The sequence below is a fragment of the Myotis brandtii genome, unplaced genomic scaffold (assembly GCF_000412655.1).
Source record: "Myotis brandtii unplaced genomic scaffold, ASM41265v1 scaffold36, whole genome shotgun sequence".
NCBI classification, from domain to species: domain Eukaryota; kingdom Metazoa; phylum Chordata; class Mammalia; order Chiroptera; family Vespertilionidae; genus Myotis; species Myotis brandtii.
In genome coordinates, this window is record NW_005363836.1 from 728,878 (window position 1) to 743,896 (window position 15,019).

General features: G+C 37.8%; 1 protein-coding gene across 1 annotated transcript in view; it reads right to left on the reverse strand.

Moving 5' to 3' along the window:
• ANKRD13C (ankyrin repeat domain 13C) overlaps window positions 1-15,017 on the reverse strand; it is a gene marked incomplete at its 5' end in the record, with an annotated part of 72,793 nt that extends 57,776 nt beyond the window's left edge. Inside the window, 2 exons of the mRNA XM_005871960.2 lie at window positions 1,530-1,571; window positions 14,840-15,017. Of these exons, the coding sequence (XP_005872022.1) occupies window positions 1,530-1,571; window positions 14,840-15,017 (220 nt within the window). The remainder of the gene's footprint in view (window positions 1-1,529; window positions 1,572-14,839) is intronic.
• Window positions 15,018-15,019: the final 2 nt, after the last annotated feature.

Below are 15,019 nucleotides of genomic sequence, written 5' to 3' on the forward strand. Positions count from 1 at the left end.
TCCTCACCCCCAGCAGGTGCAGGGCCAGCCAGCCTACTGCCTGTAGCCCCTCCCTCCAGCCAGCCCACCCCCAATGGGTCCCCACCACCCCATTCTCATGGTACCTCCCCTCAGCCAGTTCTGCCCCCGATTAGCCCCCCTCCCCCACTCCAATCAGGGGCAGGGCTGGCCCACCACCCATGGCCCCTCCCCCAGGCCACTGGACCCCGATTGGTCCCCCCACCCCAATTGCCCTCGGCCCCTCCCCCAAGCCGGCCTGGCCCTGATTGGGCCCCAATTGGGGTGGGCCGGCTGGTCACCCTCCCGCTATCTCCTCCTCCCAACAGGCCTGGCCCTGATCCGCTGATTGGGGTAGGCTGGCTGGACCCCAACTGTGCATGAATTCGTGCAGTGGGCCTCTAGTATAACAATAACAGATATTCATAATGATACATCTAGGTTAGAAAAGAAGTCTTAAAATTAATAAGCCTGTTTAAAAAAAGAGTATATGTTTTAAAAAATTTTTTAGCAAACACATGTAAAATTTTGAATTCTAGCACTCAAAAGGTTGCCAATCATCTCACTGGTATGGCTCAGTGGTTGAGCATTGACCCATGAACCAAAAGGTCCCCAGTTCAATTCCTCGTCAGAGTACATGCCCGGTTGCAGGCTTGATCCTGGAGGCGCCAACGAATGTCTCTCTCTGTTTCTATCTCTCTCTCCCTCTCCCTTCCTCTCTCTAAAATCAATAAAAACATATTTTTTAAAAAAGGTTGCCAATCAGCTATCTGGAATCCTCACTTTTCAGAATTATTGGGAATCCAGATAACTAAGATTTTATGGCATCTAGGAATAGCCTTATAAAGCAGATCTTTTAAATCACCTGTCTACAAGTTGTTTTCTTAAAGAATAAACAAGTATTAAATGTTTACAATCATATACAAAAGACTAGACTTGAGTTTTTAATATATAAAAGTCCGCATTAAAGATTATAAAACTCTTTGAATATTAAAAGTATTACAATAATGAATAAACCTTAATATATGAAAATAAGAGTCTCCTAAAATTATAAATACTTGCTTGACAAAATAACCAAGTAAGGGGAAAAAAACCCGTAATTTCACAAGGCATAAAGGTTAATATAAGATTTCCACTATGAGCCCTAGCTGGTTTGGCTCAGTGGATAGAGCATCGATCTGGGGGCTGAAGGGTCCCGGGTTCAATTCCAGTCAAGGGCACATGCCTGGGTTGTGGGCTCGATCCCCAGGAGGCAGCCGATCAATGATTCTCTCTCATCATTGATGTTTCTATCTTTCTCCCTCTCCCTTCCTCTCTGAAATCAATAAAGATATATATTTAAAAAAAGATTTAAAAAAAAGTTTCCACTATGAGAAAATATTTATTTTTCATATACTGAATCCTAAGCTCAATTAGCAAATAAAATAATCAGGCTAATTTGTAAAATCTGAAAAGACAATATTCACATGGAAAATTTAAAGCTGACTATACATTAGTGAAGTTAAACATAAAAAAAGAAAATATTTACTAACCTTTATTTCCTAACATCACAGCAAGATGTAAAGGAGTGTTTCCTAAAATAAAATAAAAAGTTAAATTAGTATAAAAACACTAGTAGCCCTGTGCAGGAATCCGTGCGCCAGTAGCTCGCTGCCCCCTCCTGTAGCTCTCCGCCCGCTGCCCTGCCCTCCTGTAGCTCCCCCACTCTCCCCCTCATAGCTTGCTGCCCTGCCCCTTCCTCCCAGTCATTACGTAACAACCATTTGCATATTACATCTTTATTATATAGGATAAGAAAGTGTGTGTTTAAAAGTAGTTTCATCTCCTTCACAAATTTCACTGACAGATTTTAAGCAAACTAAATGCGATTGCAAATGATCCTGTTTATAGGGCAAATTCACAGTCAGAAGATGCTAAGGTTTCCAAACATAATACAGCCAACTCCTCTTACCTCTGCCAACCCACCCCCACCTCTCTCCAAAAGATACCAATTTTGCTTTAGGGATTTCTTCTCTAAATAGATTTAGAGCTTCTTTTGCTGCTAATTTATCTGTCATATTAGTCTTTGCTCATTCAGCAAACAATTTAAATACTTACTATAAACTCATTCTTGGAGATAAGTATCAATAAGATCCAATCCCATCCTCAAGTTGCCAAAATTCTGTTAGAGACTAATATGAAAATAAATCATTGTTATATTATTTAGTAGAATAGAAGGGAGTGTAGCATGATAATGGAACACAGGGCAGAGCACCTAATTTTGCCTGTGCAGAGAGACTTAAATATTCAAGATAGATCACAATGAAAAAAGTCTTGAAGAATAGGTTAGAAATTTGTAGGAAAAGAAAGCAACACTGCCTAGTCTTCCATTCAAATGCAAGAACGGTTTTTGGGAAATACACAAAAAAAGTTTTAATTGGTGTAAGTCAAGAGTTTGTAAAAGAATAGCAAATAATGAAATGGGAAATATTTGCAAAAGACAAATCTTTTTGAAAACCTGCAGGCTATGTTCTAGAGTTCGGACTATATCTTATAGTTGATGTTATAGAATGACTAATTTAATTTCAAAACGATTTCCCAAATCATACAGCCTCAAAACTTCTTGATTATAGAAGAAATCAAAACTATAGTAACATTTTAAAATAAAGTTACTAATTAAAGTTTATGTGTATTAATTTTCAGATATTAGCATTTTTACAAAAGTTGCTACATGAACAATTTTTTCCAATAAAACAAACTACACATGATTGAAGAAATCATATACAGGATTAAAAAAACTTGATTACATTTTCTAAAAAAATCTGCATGTGATCTACCCCAATCTCATCGCTAAACAAAACCTGCCAAAACCTGCCAACACACACATACCCCTTTTGCTCAATAAAGCCAGAAGAAAATGGCAAAGAGAGCATGACTGTATTTTATGTAAAATTTACAAGGCACAAATAAATTCACTAAGTTTAAATTGTATTTATAAGAAATTTTATCAAAAAAACAAGCTCCGTTACAGTAAATATCTTCGTCTTAGTCATTAGAAACCAAAAAAAAATTTTTTTAATGGCAGACTTTGGAATATAATTCACATTATGGTTTTCAGAAATAAAAATTAAGTACAAACTTCCATTAGTGACTAGGCAATATACTCCCGTTTTCACACCTCAGAACTTAACGTAGTTGAATAGGAAAACCACTATGATATAATCGTTAATAATCAAACATTGAAGCATGTCCCAGAAAAGACATGACTACCAAAAGTCACTGGTATAAGCTATTTTCCAAAGACAAACGTCAATTCCCCCCAAGATGTCATACCCTTTAGAGTGAGCCAGCGATCTTTTCAAAATGCTATGTCATAATGTTAGAAATATTTATATGAGTAAGAATAAAAGCAAGTCCAATGAAAAAGTATCCTGTGGCCCAAGTCAGGCCACATGCCCAGATTTCAGGCTTGATCCGTAGTAAGGGGTATGCAGGAGGCAGCTAATTGATGTTTTACTCTCTCATCAAAGTTTCTCTCTCTCCCTCTCCTTTCCTATCTAAAAATCAATTAAATGAGATCTAAAAGATATGTAGGAACTAAGAAATCAAAGAATGAAAAGAAAAGCATTCCAGACAGAGGCCAAAGTAACCTGGAATATTCAAGGAACTGAAAGAAAACAAGGCCAGAACATAGAAAAAAGAAGATTTTTGTACAAGATAATATCAGAGAAGTAGGCAACGGCCAAATCCATGCAGAGCTCTGTAACTATGATAAGAAATATGAATGTACTTTTAAGTGGAAAAGACATTAAAGGATCTTGAGTATGGAAATGATCTGATATAAATAAATTTTAAGATTATACTTGTTACCATATAGAGAATGGAACAGAGGAGAGGCATAGGGAAACTAGTTATGACTCTGGTGCAGTATTCTAGGGAAAAGATAATAAAAATTGGTTGGTTTCAAGTGGTGGCAATGGAGACAGAAAGTAGACTGATTTAAAATAACTTGTTGATTGATGTGTATGGGTAGGAGAATGGGGTGAGAAAAAGAATAATCCCAATGACCGAAGTTTAAGCAATTGGATAGTTAATGTGATTTACTAAAAGACTGATGGGCTAGGTGTGAGGTGGAAAATGATAACTCCATTTTGGACAAGTATATTTTAATATATCTATGAGATTCCCAAGTAGAAAAATTACAAAATCTGGAACTCCAAGTCTAGAGATCAAATATATAAATTTCTGAATATTCATTTTTGTCCTACCTGTAGAAAAGGCAGTAACAGTTACCTTTCTTCACTTCTCTATCTTAAAAGAAAAATAAATAAATAACATGCTCTAAATGGTAATTGAAAAAGAAAACAAGAAAATAACACTGGTGGTAGTTGGCTTAAGAACCACTGTTTTAGGGAGAGACCAAGATGGCGGCATAGGTAAACACTGGAGACTGCTGCCGCAAACAACCACTTCAAAAATACAACTAAAAGACAGAACGGACATCACCCAGAACCACAGGAAGGCTGGCTGAGGAGAGACTCTTCAACTAGAAGGAAAAACAACAGCACACCGAGGCTCAGAGGAGGCGCAGTGTGGAAAAAACTCAGGTGCGGAGGTGCGCGCGCAAAGCGGGCTGGTGGCTGAGAGCGCGGTTGTCGTTTTCGGTCAGGGGGGAGTCTCAGACTCTGAGCTCCAGATACGGGCGAATCGCTGGGGACTCGGACCCAAACGGGAGAAGCGGGAGTGTCTGGCATCAGTTGGAAGGCAGCTTTCCCTCCGAGGTTTGCAGCGGTTCCGGGGGTTCTGAGAAGCAGAGCCTCTGGGAACAGGACTGAGGGCACCATAACGGCTCCCTCCGCCCGCCCTGTTGAGCCCGCCCCGCCCAAGCCCTGCGCAGAGCCATTTGCCGGATCGCCGCAGGCAAAGGCTAGATTAGCGCCCCCCCAGAGGACAGAAGTTTTCCCACTGCAGCAGACACAGCTGATTCTCACAGCCAGTCGGCCTGGTGGTCAAATCCCTCTAGTATTAACTACAACAATCAAGGCTCAACGAGAACAAGACTGCGCACAAAGACCACTAGGGGGTGCACCAAGAAAGCATAAAAAATGCGGAGACAAAAAAACATGACAGAAATGGAGGATATAGAGCTAAAAATCGCAATTTTGAGGGCTTGCAAAAATGTGCTAGAAGCTGTCAATAAACTTGAGGAGAGAGTCACGAAAACTAATGAGACCCTCGATGCTATGATAAAGAACCAACTAGAAATTAAGCATACACGGACTGAAATAAAGAATATTATACAGACACCCAATAGCAGACCAGAGGAGCGCAAGAATCAAGCCAAAGATTTGAAATGCGAAGAAGCAAAAAACACCCAACCGGAAAAGCAAAATGAAAAAAGAATCCGAAAATACGAAGATAGTGTAAGGAGCCTCTGGGACAGCTTCAAGCGTACAAACATCAGAATAATTGGGGTGCCAGAAGATGAGAGACAGCAAGATATTGAAAACCTATTTGAAGAAATAATGGCAGAAAACTTCCCCCACCTGGTGAAAGAAATGGACTTACAGGTCCAAGAAGCGCAGAGAACCCCAAACAAAAGGAATCCAAAGAGGACCACACCAAGACACATCATAATTAAAATGCCAAGAGCAAAAGACAAAGAGAGAATCTTAAAAGCAGCAAGAGAAAGAGACTCAATTACCTACAAGGGAATACCCATACGACTGTCAGCTGATTTCTCAACAGAAACTTTGCAGGCCAGAAGGGAATGGCAAGAAATATTCAAAGTGCTGAATACCAAGAACCTACAACCAAGAATACTTTATCCAGCAAAGCTATCATTCAGAATTGAAGGTCAGATAAAGAGCTTCACAGATAAGGAAAAGCTAAAGGAGTTCATCACCACTAAACCAGTATTATACGAAATGCTGAAAGGTATCCTTTAAGAGGAGGAAGAAGAAAAAGGTAAAGATACAAATTGTGAACAACAAACATGCATCTATCAACAAGTGAATCTAAGAATCAAGTGAATAAATAATCTGATGTACAGAATGAACTGGTGATTATAATGAATCAGGGACATAGAAAGGGAATGGACTGACTATTCTTGGGGGGGAAAGGGAAATGGGAGATGCAGGAAGAGACTGGACAAAAATCGTGCACCTATGGATGAGGACAGAGGGTGGGGTGGGAACTGGGAGGAGGGGAGTTATGGGGGGGAAAAAAAGAGGAACAAATGTAACCTGAACAATAAAGATTTAATTTAAAAAAAAAAGAAAGAAAATAACACTGGTTACTGCCCAGGAGGGTAACTGGGTAGCTAAAGATGTACCTAGATAATTACTCTGTTTTCTTAACCCACCCAAGAACATCTAGATGTAAAGTTAAAAGTATAAGTATCTACTTAAGTTGCAAATGAAACTTCTCATTTCAAATCCAAATCAATCACATTTCCAAAATATTCATGAACTAGAAATGACTGAGTTCAATAATCCAATCTCTCTCAATTTACAGTTAAGAACATAATCAGAAATACATACTACAATTAAGGATGCCAAATATCATGCTGTGATTCAATATTTTAAATGCGAATGATCATCAACAACATCATCTTCACCTAGCCAACCAACACCACATTTACTTTACTGACCAAGTGTATCATGAAATAAGGGCTCAAATGTTCTAGTCACCTTCATTTATTGTCCCCTCAGTTTTAAGTCCTCTATCTGCTGCTTAAGCTAGTTACACAAAGAAAATCAAAACTTAAAATAACCTTCTCTGTGAAGTTTTCACAATGAATTTTTAAATCTGAAATTGGATTCCTTAGTTCTAACTTGGTAAACAAAATTGAACTGTTTTATCAAATGAGTAAAACACTCCAGTAACATTAAGACTATTATAGTATGAAAGTATGCAAATTATTAACCAAATGGCTAGCATTTCTGGCTCATCTATTATATGTGATATATACTTTATATATATTAGTATATAATGCTATATACTTTATATACCTTATCTTATTTAATTTGCTCCATACCCTGTAAGACAAATATTATTTCACAGGTAAGAAAAATAAAGCTAGTAACAGTTAAGTAATTTTCTAAAATTACGTATCTAGAAATTGTGGGAGTCATGACTCTAAGATCCTTATTCCTTTTACTACACTAACAGTTTTAAAACATTTTGGTCACTAGACCCTTTTTTTCTAGACCCTCTTATTCTCAAGAATTACTGAAGATGCCAAAAATCTTTTAGAAATATAAATCTATCAATTTTTACCATATTAGAAATTAAAATTTAATGTTTTTACATTTTTATTTAATTTTAAAAGGACAATAAACCCATTATGTTTATATAAATTTTCTGAAAAAATAATCACATTTTCCAAAACGAACAAAAAAATGAATAGATCTTTTATTGATACATGATTTTTTAAAATTTTTTATTTTTAAATACTATATTTTATTGATTTTTTACAGAGAGGAAGGGAGAGGGATAGAGAGTTAGAAACATCAATGAGAGAGAAACACCGATCAGCTGCCTCCTGCACACCCCCTAGTGGGGATGTGCCTGCAACCAAGGTACATGTCCTTGACCGGAATCGAACCCGGGACCCTTCAGTCTGCAGGCTGACGCTCTATCCACTGAGCCAAACCGGTTAGGGCTGATACATGGTTTTTGATCATCTGAAAATTATTGGTTGACCAAGTTACACAGATCTTCTAAATGTTAACTCATTTTACTATACAAAATAAAAAAAATTCACATTTGGTAATATCACCAATCTGACTAGTACAGTCTTTAAATATCGGGAAACGATCAAACTTTTTCCAAATACTAATTTTCATTTCAAAGTTTGATGTTTTTTCCCCACTGGCAATACTATCAATTGTTTTCCTTGAAGTCACAGGCTCACTTCATTCAATTTCCAGAAAATGTATATCGAAATTGGAATAACCATGGTTTGTCTGTAAACTGGCTTTTTTTTCCCAAATAAAAATGGGGTGCCATGACAAAAGCTAATGGCTTACAACTCAAAAAACTGCAGAACTGTTTTCTCTTATTTTCTCTTCAGTATGCAGAGCATCATGTATAATCCATATTATGTCAAAAAATATAAAAAAAGATATGTATTTGAGATTAAGACAATAAAATTAATCATTTCTACAACTTCATCAAAGACATTGAGAAAAATGGCTTTTAAAATTAAAACTGCAAGTACATGGCAGTGAATAATATAATGTCTACTGGCAGTTTGGTGCCTTGATTCATGTTAAGGTTCCAAAAATTTTATTCACCACTGCTTTTGTACCATGAGCAAAAATGTCAGCACAGTGAGAAAGGCAAGCTATGACTGTGTACTATTACAAAAATAGTTTTGACTTGATGTGCCCCCTATCTGGGAAGCAAAGCAGGAAATTACAAGTACTAGAACCAACACAGCTCTAGCTTCCACAGACACCTTCAAGTCTCATCCAATCAAGCAATAAGGGAGAATTTTTGTATTTTTTCTCATAAATGGTACTATACTATATACTCATACATGCGCATATTACATCCAACCCATCATCAACTCCTACCTTCTCACTATTTCCATAGCTCCCTTCCTTATTAAAATAGCATGGTAAGTTGACCCTTATGTCCCCTAGTTTTTGCTTCAGAGAGCAGACAGAGTGAGCCTTTTAAAATCAGTGTTACTCCTCTTTCAAAATCCTCAAATTGCTTCCTTTGTTGCTCAGATAAAAACCCAAATCTTGAACAATGGTCTACAAAAGTTCCTCCCTGTCAAATCTCCTCTTTCAACTCTACCCCTTGTCCCAACCACACTGGCCTTCCTATTCCTTAAACATGGTACTTTCTTTGCATCTGCCTGAAACTCTGTTCTGCCAGATATGCGCTCTCTAACTTTCTTTAGATAACTGCCTAAATTTATTTTATCATTGATGTCTTCCCGGAACCTGACTTCCATGAAATAATTACTACCTCCCCTCTCCTCATCCTCTCTACACTCCTCACCCTGCTTTATTTTACTCTATACTTATCATTACCATATATGTATTGGTTTGTCAATTATTTACCTTTCCCCTTTTAAAATATATGCAGGAGACCAGGAACTTTGTTTAGTTCACTGCTGTAAATCAGACCTAAAACACTGTTTATCACACATTGTGAGCTCAGTATATATGTTACATGAAGGAATAAATGAAAAAAGAAAAGAAAAAAAAAGACAAAAAAAACCATTAGCATAGTGTTAAAATCGGTTTTTACTCTCCAAAAAACATTTCGCCCCCGGACAAAACAGGCCTCCACAAGAAAGCCAACCCACCGATATATACGATATATGCGCATAAGAGGATATGCAAGACTGCACATATGCTTTTATAAAATTCAGTGCAGTGCTGAGTAAGAGAAAGCATGCATTAACATGCCTGATAGATATCTACCATCAAGAATCTAAATGTAGCAAACTACAGATGACTTACAGGAGTCAAATGAACCTAACCTCATAGACTGACAGGCAGTATAAATCCAAGTATCAGATAAAATCTCAAGTGAAGTCTAAACCTCAAAACTTAACCCATGGACAGTCCTACTCTGTTGGAGATGCACATGGGGGAAGAGGTGAAAAATGGAAAGTCATATTCATATGGTCATGAAGATCAACTGGCCCTAGCTGGTTTGGCTCAGTGGTTAAGTTAAAGTGTAGGCCTATGGACTGAAGGGTTCAAGAGCACATTCCTCAGTTGCAGGCTCAATCCCCAGCCCTGGTCGGGTGTGCGCAGGAGGCAATCAATTTATGTGTCTCTCTCCCATTAATGTTTCTCTCTCTGTGTGTCTTTCCCCCTCCCTTTCAGCCTCTCTAGAAATCAATGGAAAAATAGCCTCGAGTGAGGATTAACAAACAAACAAAATGATCAACTGAATCAACCCCAGCAAAGCTATATAACACTTGAATGGATTATCTTGGGCCTCCAGAACCATTCTAAGGGAAAACAAGGTCTGCCTTTCAAAAACAAAGTTCAGAAAAGACTACAAAATACGAGGAGAGCCCTAGCTGGTTTGGCTCAGTGGATAGAGCATTGTTGGCCTGTGGACTGAAGGGTCCCGGGTTGATTCCAGTCAAGGGCACATGCCTGGGTTGCGGGCCCAGCTCCAGTAGAGGGCGTGCAGGAGGCAGCCGATCAATGATTCTCTCTCATCATTGATGTTACTCTCTCTTTCTCTCTCTTCCTCTCTAAAATCAATCAAAATATTAAAAAAAAACAAAAAAAAACAAAAAAAACCACGAGGACAGATATACAACTACCAGCGTTCTTTTTTAAAGATGTGCTATCATTATAACCCTCCTGGCTAAAATTGTTCACTTGAGGTTTAGTTCAAGACTTTTTTTTTTTTGCCATGCAGTTTAGCTTTATAGTCAGTTCTTCTCATAGACATATTATGCATTATTCTCTTGCATCACCTATCATAAAGATTGTAGTGACAAAATAATATCAAAAGGGAATTTAAAGATTTCTAAAGAATAAATCAGAATTGAAAAAACATACAAACACCAAACAGATTATCCTATTGCCTCAATTCTCAAACATACATGTTTAAACTTTCAAAATTAAAATGTTTTAAAATCCCTGCATGAAGACATTTGTCAACTACCAGGCAGAGATATCACGTTAATTATTTCCTTATCACTTCAATGAGTTACCCACATTTAGAAATACTCGAAATTGAATTTTAACTTAAATTTGAAATCTACAATCACTTCAAGATTACACTACAACTCAGGAAAAATAAAAATTAACTGTATATAGAGAGGATGGCTTGTCACATGCCAGGCAATGTAATTAAAGGCAGTAGAAACTGCCAAATCTCTCAGAATAGATCAGAAATTGTTCACAATCTTGAAAAGGCTGGGGTGAGCAATTTATATATCAATAACTTTAATCTTTCTGACACCTAAAAGCTCTGACTAATGGCCAAGAGAAGGTGCTTAACTTCTAAAGATATGTAAGTAAATTAAGAGAAAAAATAAAATTACATGTTTAACAAATAGGAAGTGCACTCAAAATCAAGAAAGTCTTCGATATGCTTCACCAACATTCTCAATTCTAAAGGTGAAGAAGTAAAAACATGGTGCTTTGTTTAACTACCATTGGCTAAAAGTGATTCAGAAAAATCTTAATAGTCAATGTAAAGAAAAAAAAGCTTATTTATACTTAAACTTTAATTCTATGCTAAAGAGAAAAGATATACCAAATATATAAAGTTTAATAAATCTGTGTACATTTAACGTAATGGATCTTTTTACCCATCCCAAAAAAATTTGTTACTAAACATAAACTGAATCACAATCACTTGGCATATTTAAACACAGTATATACATGATTTAACTTAAATTTCAAGAGATTTGTTTGGATCCAAATACAGTAGACCTCAAAATAATTGATGGCTCAAAAAAAGCAATTCCTATTCAACCAACATTTTTACCACAAAAGAAAAAGCTCTATTTTTCCTTGTTCCTATTCAATTCAATAAAGAAGGAAGAATTTAAAAACTAGAGTTTCACTGAAAGAAGATGTTTAAGATTTTCACTTATTTAACACACACTTAGTATGTACTATGTTTCAGGGACTACTCTAAGCACTTTATAAATGATGTTATATGAAGAATGGATACAGAAGTTAGGAATGTTTACCTGAAGATAAGGAGAACATGATAGCTCTTGTCAAATATCTAAATGACTATCAAGTGAACCAGGTAGCCCATTTAAATAAAAAAGATACAGAACAAGCAAGAGATTTGGGCTCTGTGAAAAACTATGAGAGCTCTCCAATGGCAAAATCTCTCTACAAGTCTACTATAACCACTAAATGGGAAAATATATATTAAAGCACTTGGCTGTAAACTGCCACATACACATTAAAATGGACTTCTTTGCAATACAGTGGGTCCTGATCAACAGAAATATTTACAAAGAGGTTGATAATGGGCTTTGGAGTTCACTTCTCATTTTTGCAACTTATCCTAAGTATGCAACTTTAGAAAACTTTCCTTTAGAATAAGGATAAAACCATCTGCTTTGCAGAGTAATTGTGAGAATTAAATCTGATAATGTGTGTAAACAGTACAGTGCTGAAACACTCAATAAATTGTATCTATGATGATGACCACTATCATAATGTTGTGGAAGGAATCTTTACAGTGAAGAAAAACTATGTGATATGATGTGGTATGATTGTATGGCTCTGCTATGCACTGGTATGAGTGTATGATTCTGCTATGCACTTATCATGTTACAACAATCCAAATACAATACATAGCTTGTTTCTGTTTGGGTGACTTAAAAAGCATTTATCTTTTGTAATGTGAAAGGAAAAATATTCTAAAAATCTAAATTAAGTATCCAGGTTACTAAAAATCAAGTGTATAAATAACAAAATATAATGCGGAAATGATGCAGCTATAGAGAAAAAAGGGATTAAACAAGTAGCACATTAAATACAAACTACTCTTCCTAGAGACTTTACCGCAGGACATGAGAATACATATTGAAGGGGGGGAAACAATTACACTTTCCATAGGTATGTGAGCCACTGGTTACATTCATCAGAAATATCAACAATATAATGGTAGCTAAACACAATGCAAACATTTGGTATATCCAGGCAATTTAATAAGTGAATTTCAGTGGGCTATGGACAAGAACTTAGGGGTATTTAGGATTCCTATTACTTTGAACAGAATTTGTATTTTAACAAACCAACTTCTAAATGTTGCATATTATAGAATACTAGAAGCCCGGTGCACAAAAATTTGTGCACTGGCAGGGGGGAGTGTCTCTCAGCCCAACCTGTGCCCTCTCACAGTCTGGGACCCCTCGGGAGATAACCACCTGCTGGCTTAGGCCCGCTCCCCTGGTGGCAGATATGCACGCACGTCCCGCAGTGCCTGCCCCGTCTCCCCCAGTCGCACACGGTAGGCCCAGACCCCGTGCTGGGGCGGGCAACGGCTGGGGATCGTGCTGCCACCCGCGCAGGGTGACGCAGTGGGATCTGCCTGCAGTATGCAAATTTAACGGCCATCTTTGTTGGGTTAATTTGCATACTCTTCTGATTGGCTGATGAGCGTAGCAAAGGTACAGTCAATTAGCATCTTTGTCTTTTATTAGTGTAGGTGGAAGACCAATAATCTTGCAATTCAGTACCATTTGTGATCAATCAAGAAAATCAGTTCTAACATACCATACTATCCTACTTAGCCATATTCATCTCGCTCTTTTTTGAAAAGGAATTAACTCTCAAAAGGAATCTCTTATGTTTTCAGGGATCTTTCTTTCAAAGACAATGACCATAAAGTAAAACGTAGCTACTATGAAGACCAGATAAGAGAAACTTCTTAATAACTGACTAATAACCAGAAACTACAACATTTTTCCCAATAAACATTCTTTCCCAAAAAATTAAAATATAATTACCATCAACGAACAATATTATACTTGTTGCAACAGTAGTAAAACAAATAAATTAAATGTAGGAATAAAAAACTGGGTGCAGTTTTCAGGAGCTTTTGGGGGATTTGATTTATGATAAATGACAACTAGTGGTATTATAATATTGCTAAATTCAGAATACAAGAGCAATTGTTAGAAAATTATACAACCAACAGAAATCTTACTTCACCTCAATTTCTGCCCTAATTTTAGATAAGAAGCCTAGAGTCCAATGGAATTAAGGGAGCTTATTCCACAGGCAAGTATTTCATCAATGTGATATATTATTTTGAGCACAGAGTTCAGTGTGTTCTAACTGAATGTATGCAATAGTCATGGTCAGTTAAAAGCAAAGCTATCAACATCATTTGCCAACTACCCAGTTTAAATGGCCTATGAAATGTTGAAAATATCAGTGTTTACACTCGTTTTCATTAATTTACTGTTGACTAGAGGTCAACTCAATCACATTGTTTTTAGAAATAAAAAAATAAAAAAAATCAGCTGATGAATTAAGGTAAGGCAAAAAGTGGAAATAAAATCCTTGAATAACAAATGATACTACATTCTGTCATATAGGTTGTGAAGTTACCATGAAAAACCACAGTACTACTTTTAGTCACAGTCATCAAGATGAAATATTAATATTAGCAACTGCCTATCTAGAACAAGCAAAAAACTCAAAACTCTACTCCAACAAAATTTTACCTACTCAGAAGTCGCTTTACTTGCTCTAGGTATCAGATGTCAACACATTTAAACTGTGTGGCTTTCAAAAATCAAAGCACTTTACATTCCATCTTAAATGCAAAATTCAGACACTTTGTATCAAATTTTCCTAAAAGCATTTAAAAAACACACACACACAAAACAACAACAGAGAAACCACCACCTGGCAGGTACCCATCACAACCAGCGGCAATCCAGTTGGGATCTGTACCGAGGTGATGAAGGTAGGTAGGTGGGCAATATCCGAGTCCAACATCCAGACCCCAAGGTGGGGGATAAGAGAAAGAAAAGAAATTTAATTCCACAAACAAAGGAAGAAAGCCAGGATGGATGAGAGGCACCCTAAAACTGCTTATCATCAAGAATCCACACACACTGAAGGCCTGTCTCAAAGACAAACAAATCGGCTGCTCGCAGGAAACTTTGCAGTGAGCGAGGAGGAGGCATGCCTTGGCACCCACCGGAAGCAACCCCCTGGCCACTGGCACGCCGTCACTGAGCCCGGCACGACTCCCGGGGACGGCGAGCCAAGGAAAGAAGGGTTTGCGGGAGGAGAGCCTGGGGCTGCAGAGACCTGGGGCTGCAGAGACCTGGGGCGGCGCGCCCGGGGCCCGGGGAGGGAGAGGCGGAGGGGCGCGCACTCACCGTGATTATCTTTCTGCCCGATATTGTGCGTGCGGATGAGCGAGGACAGCCGCCTCACGTCCCCCTTGAAGACGCACTCGTGCACCGGGTAGTGTGCGGGGGAGACGCCTCCGTCGGCGGCCACCGCCACGGGGTGGGTGCCCGTTAGCAGAGTCTGGGGCTGGGAGGCGGCGGTGACGG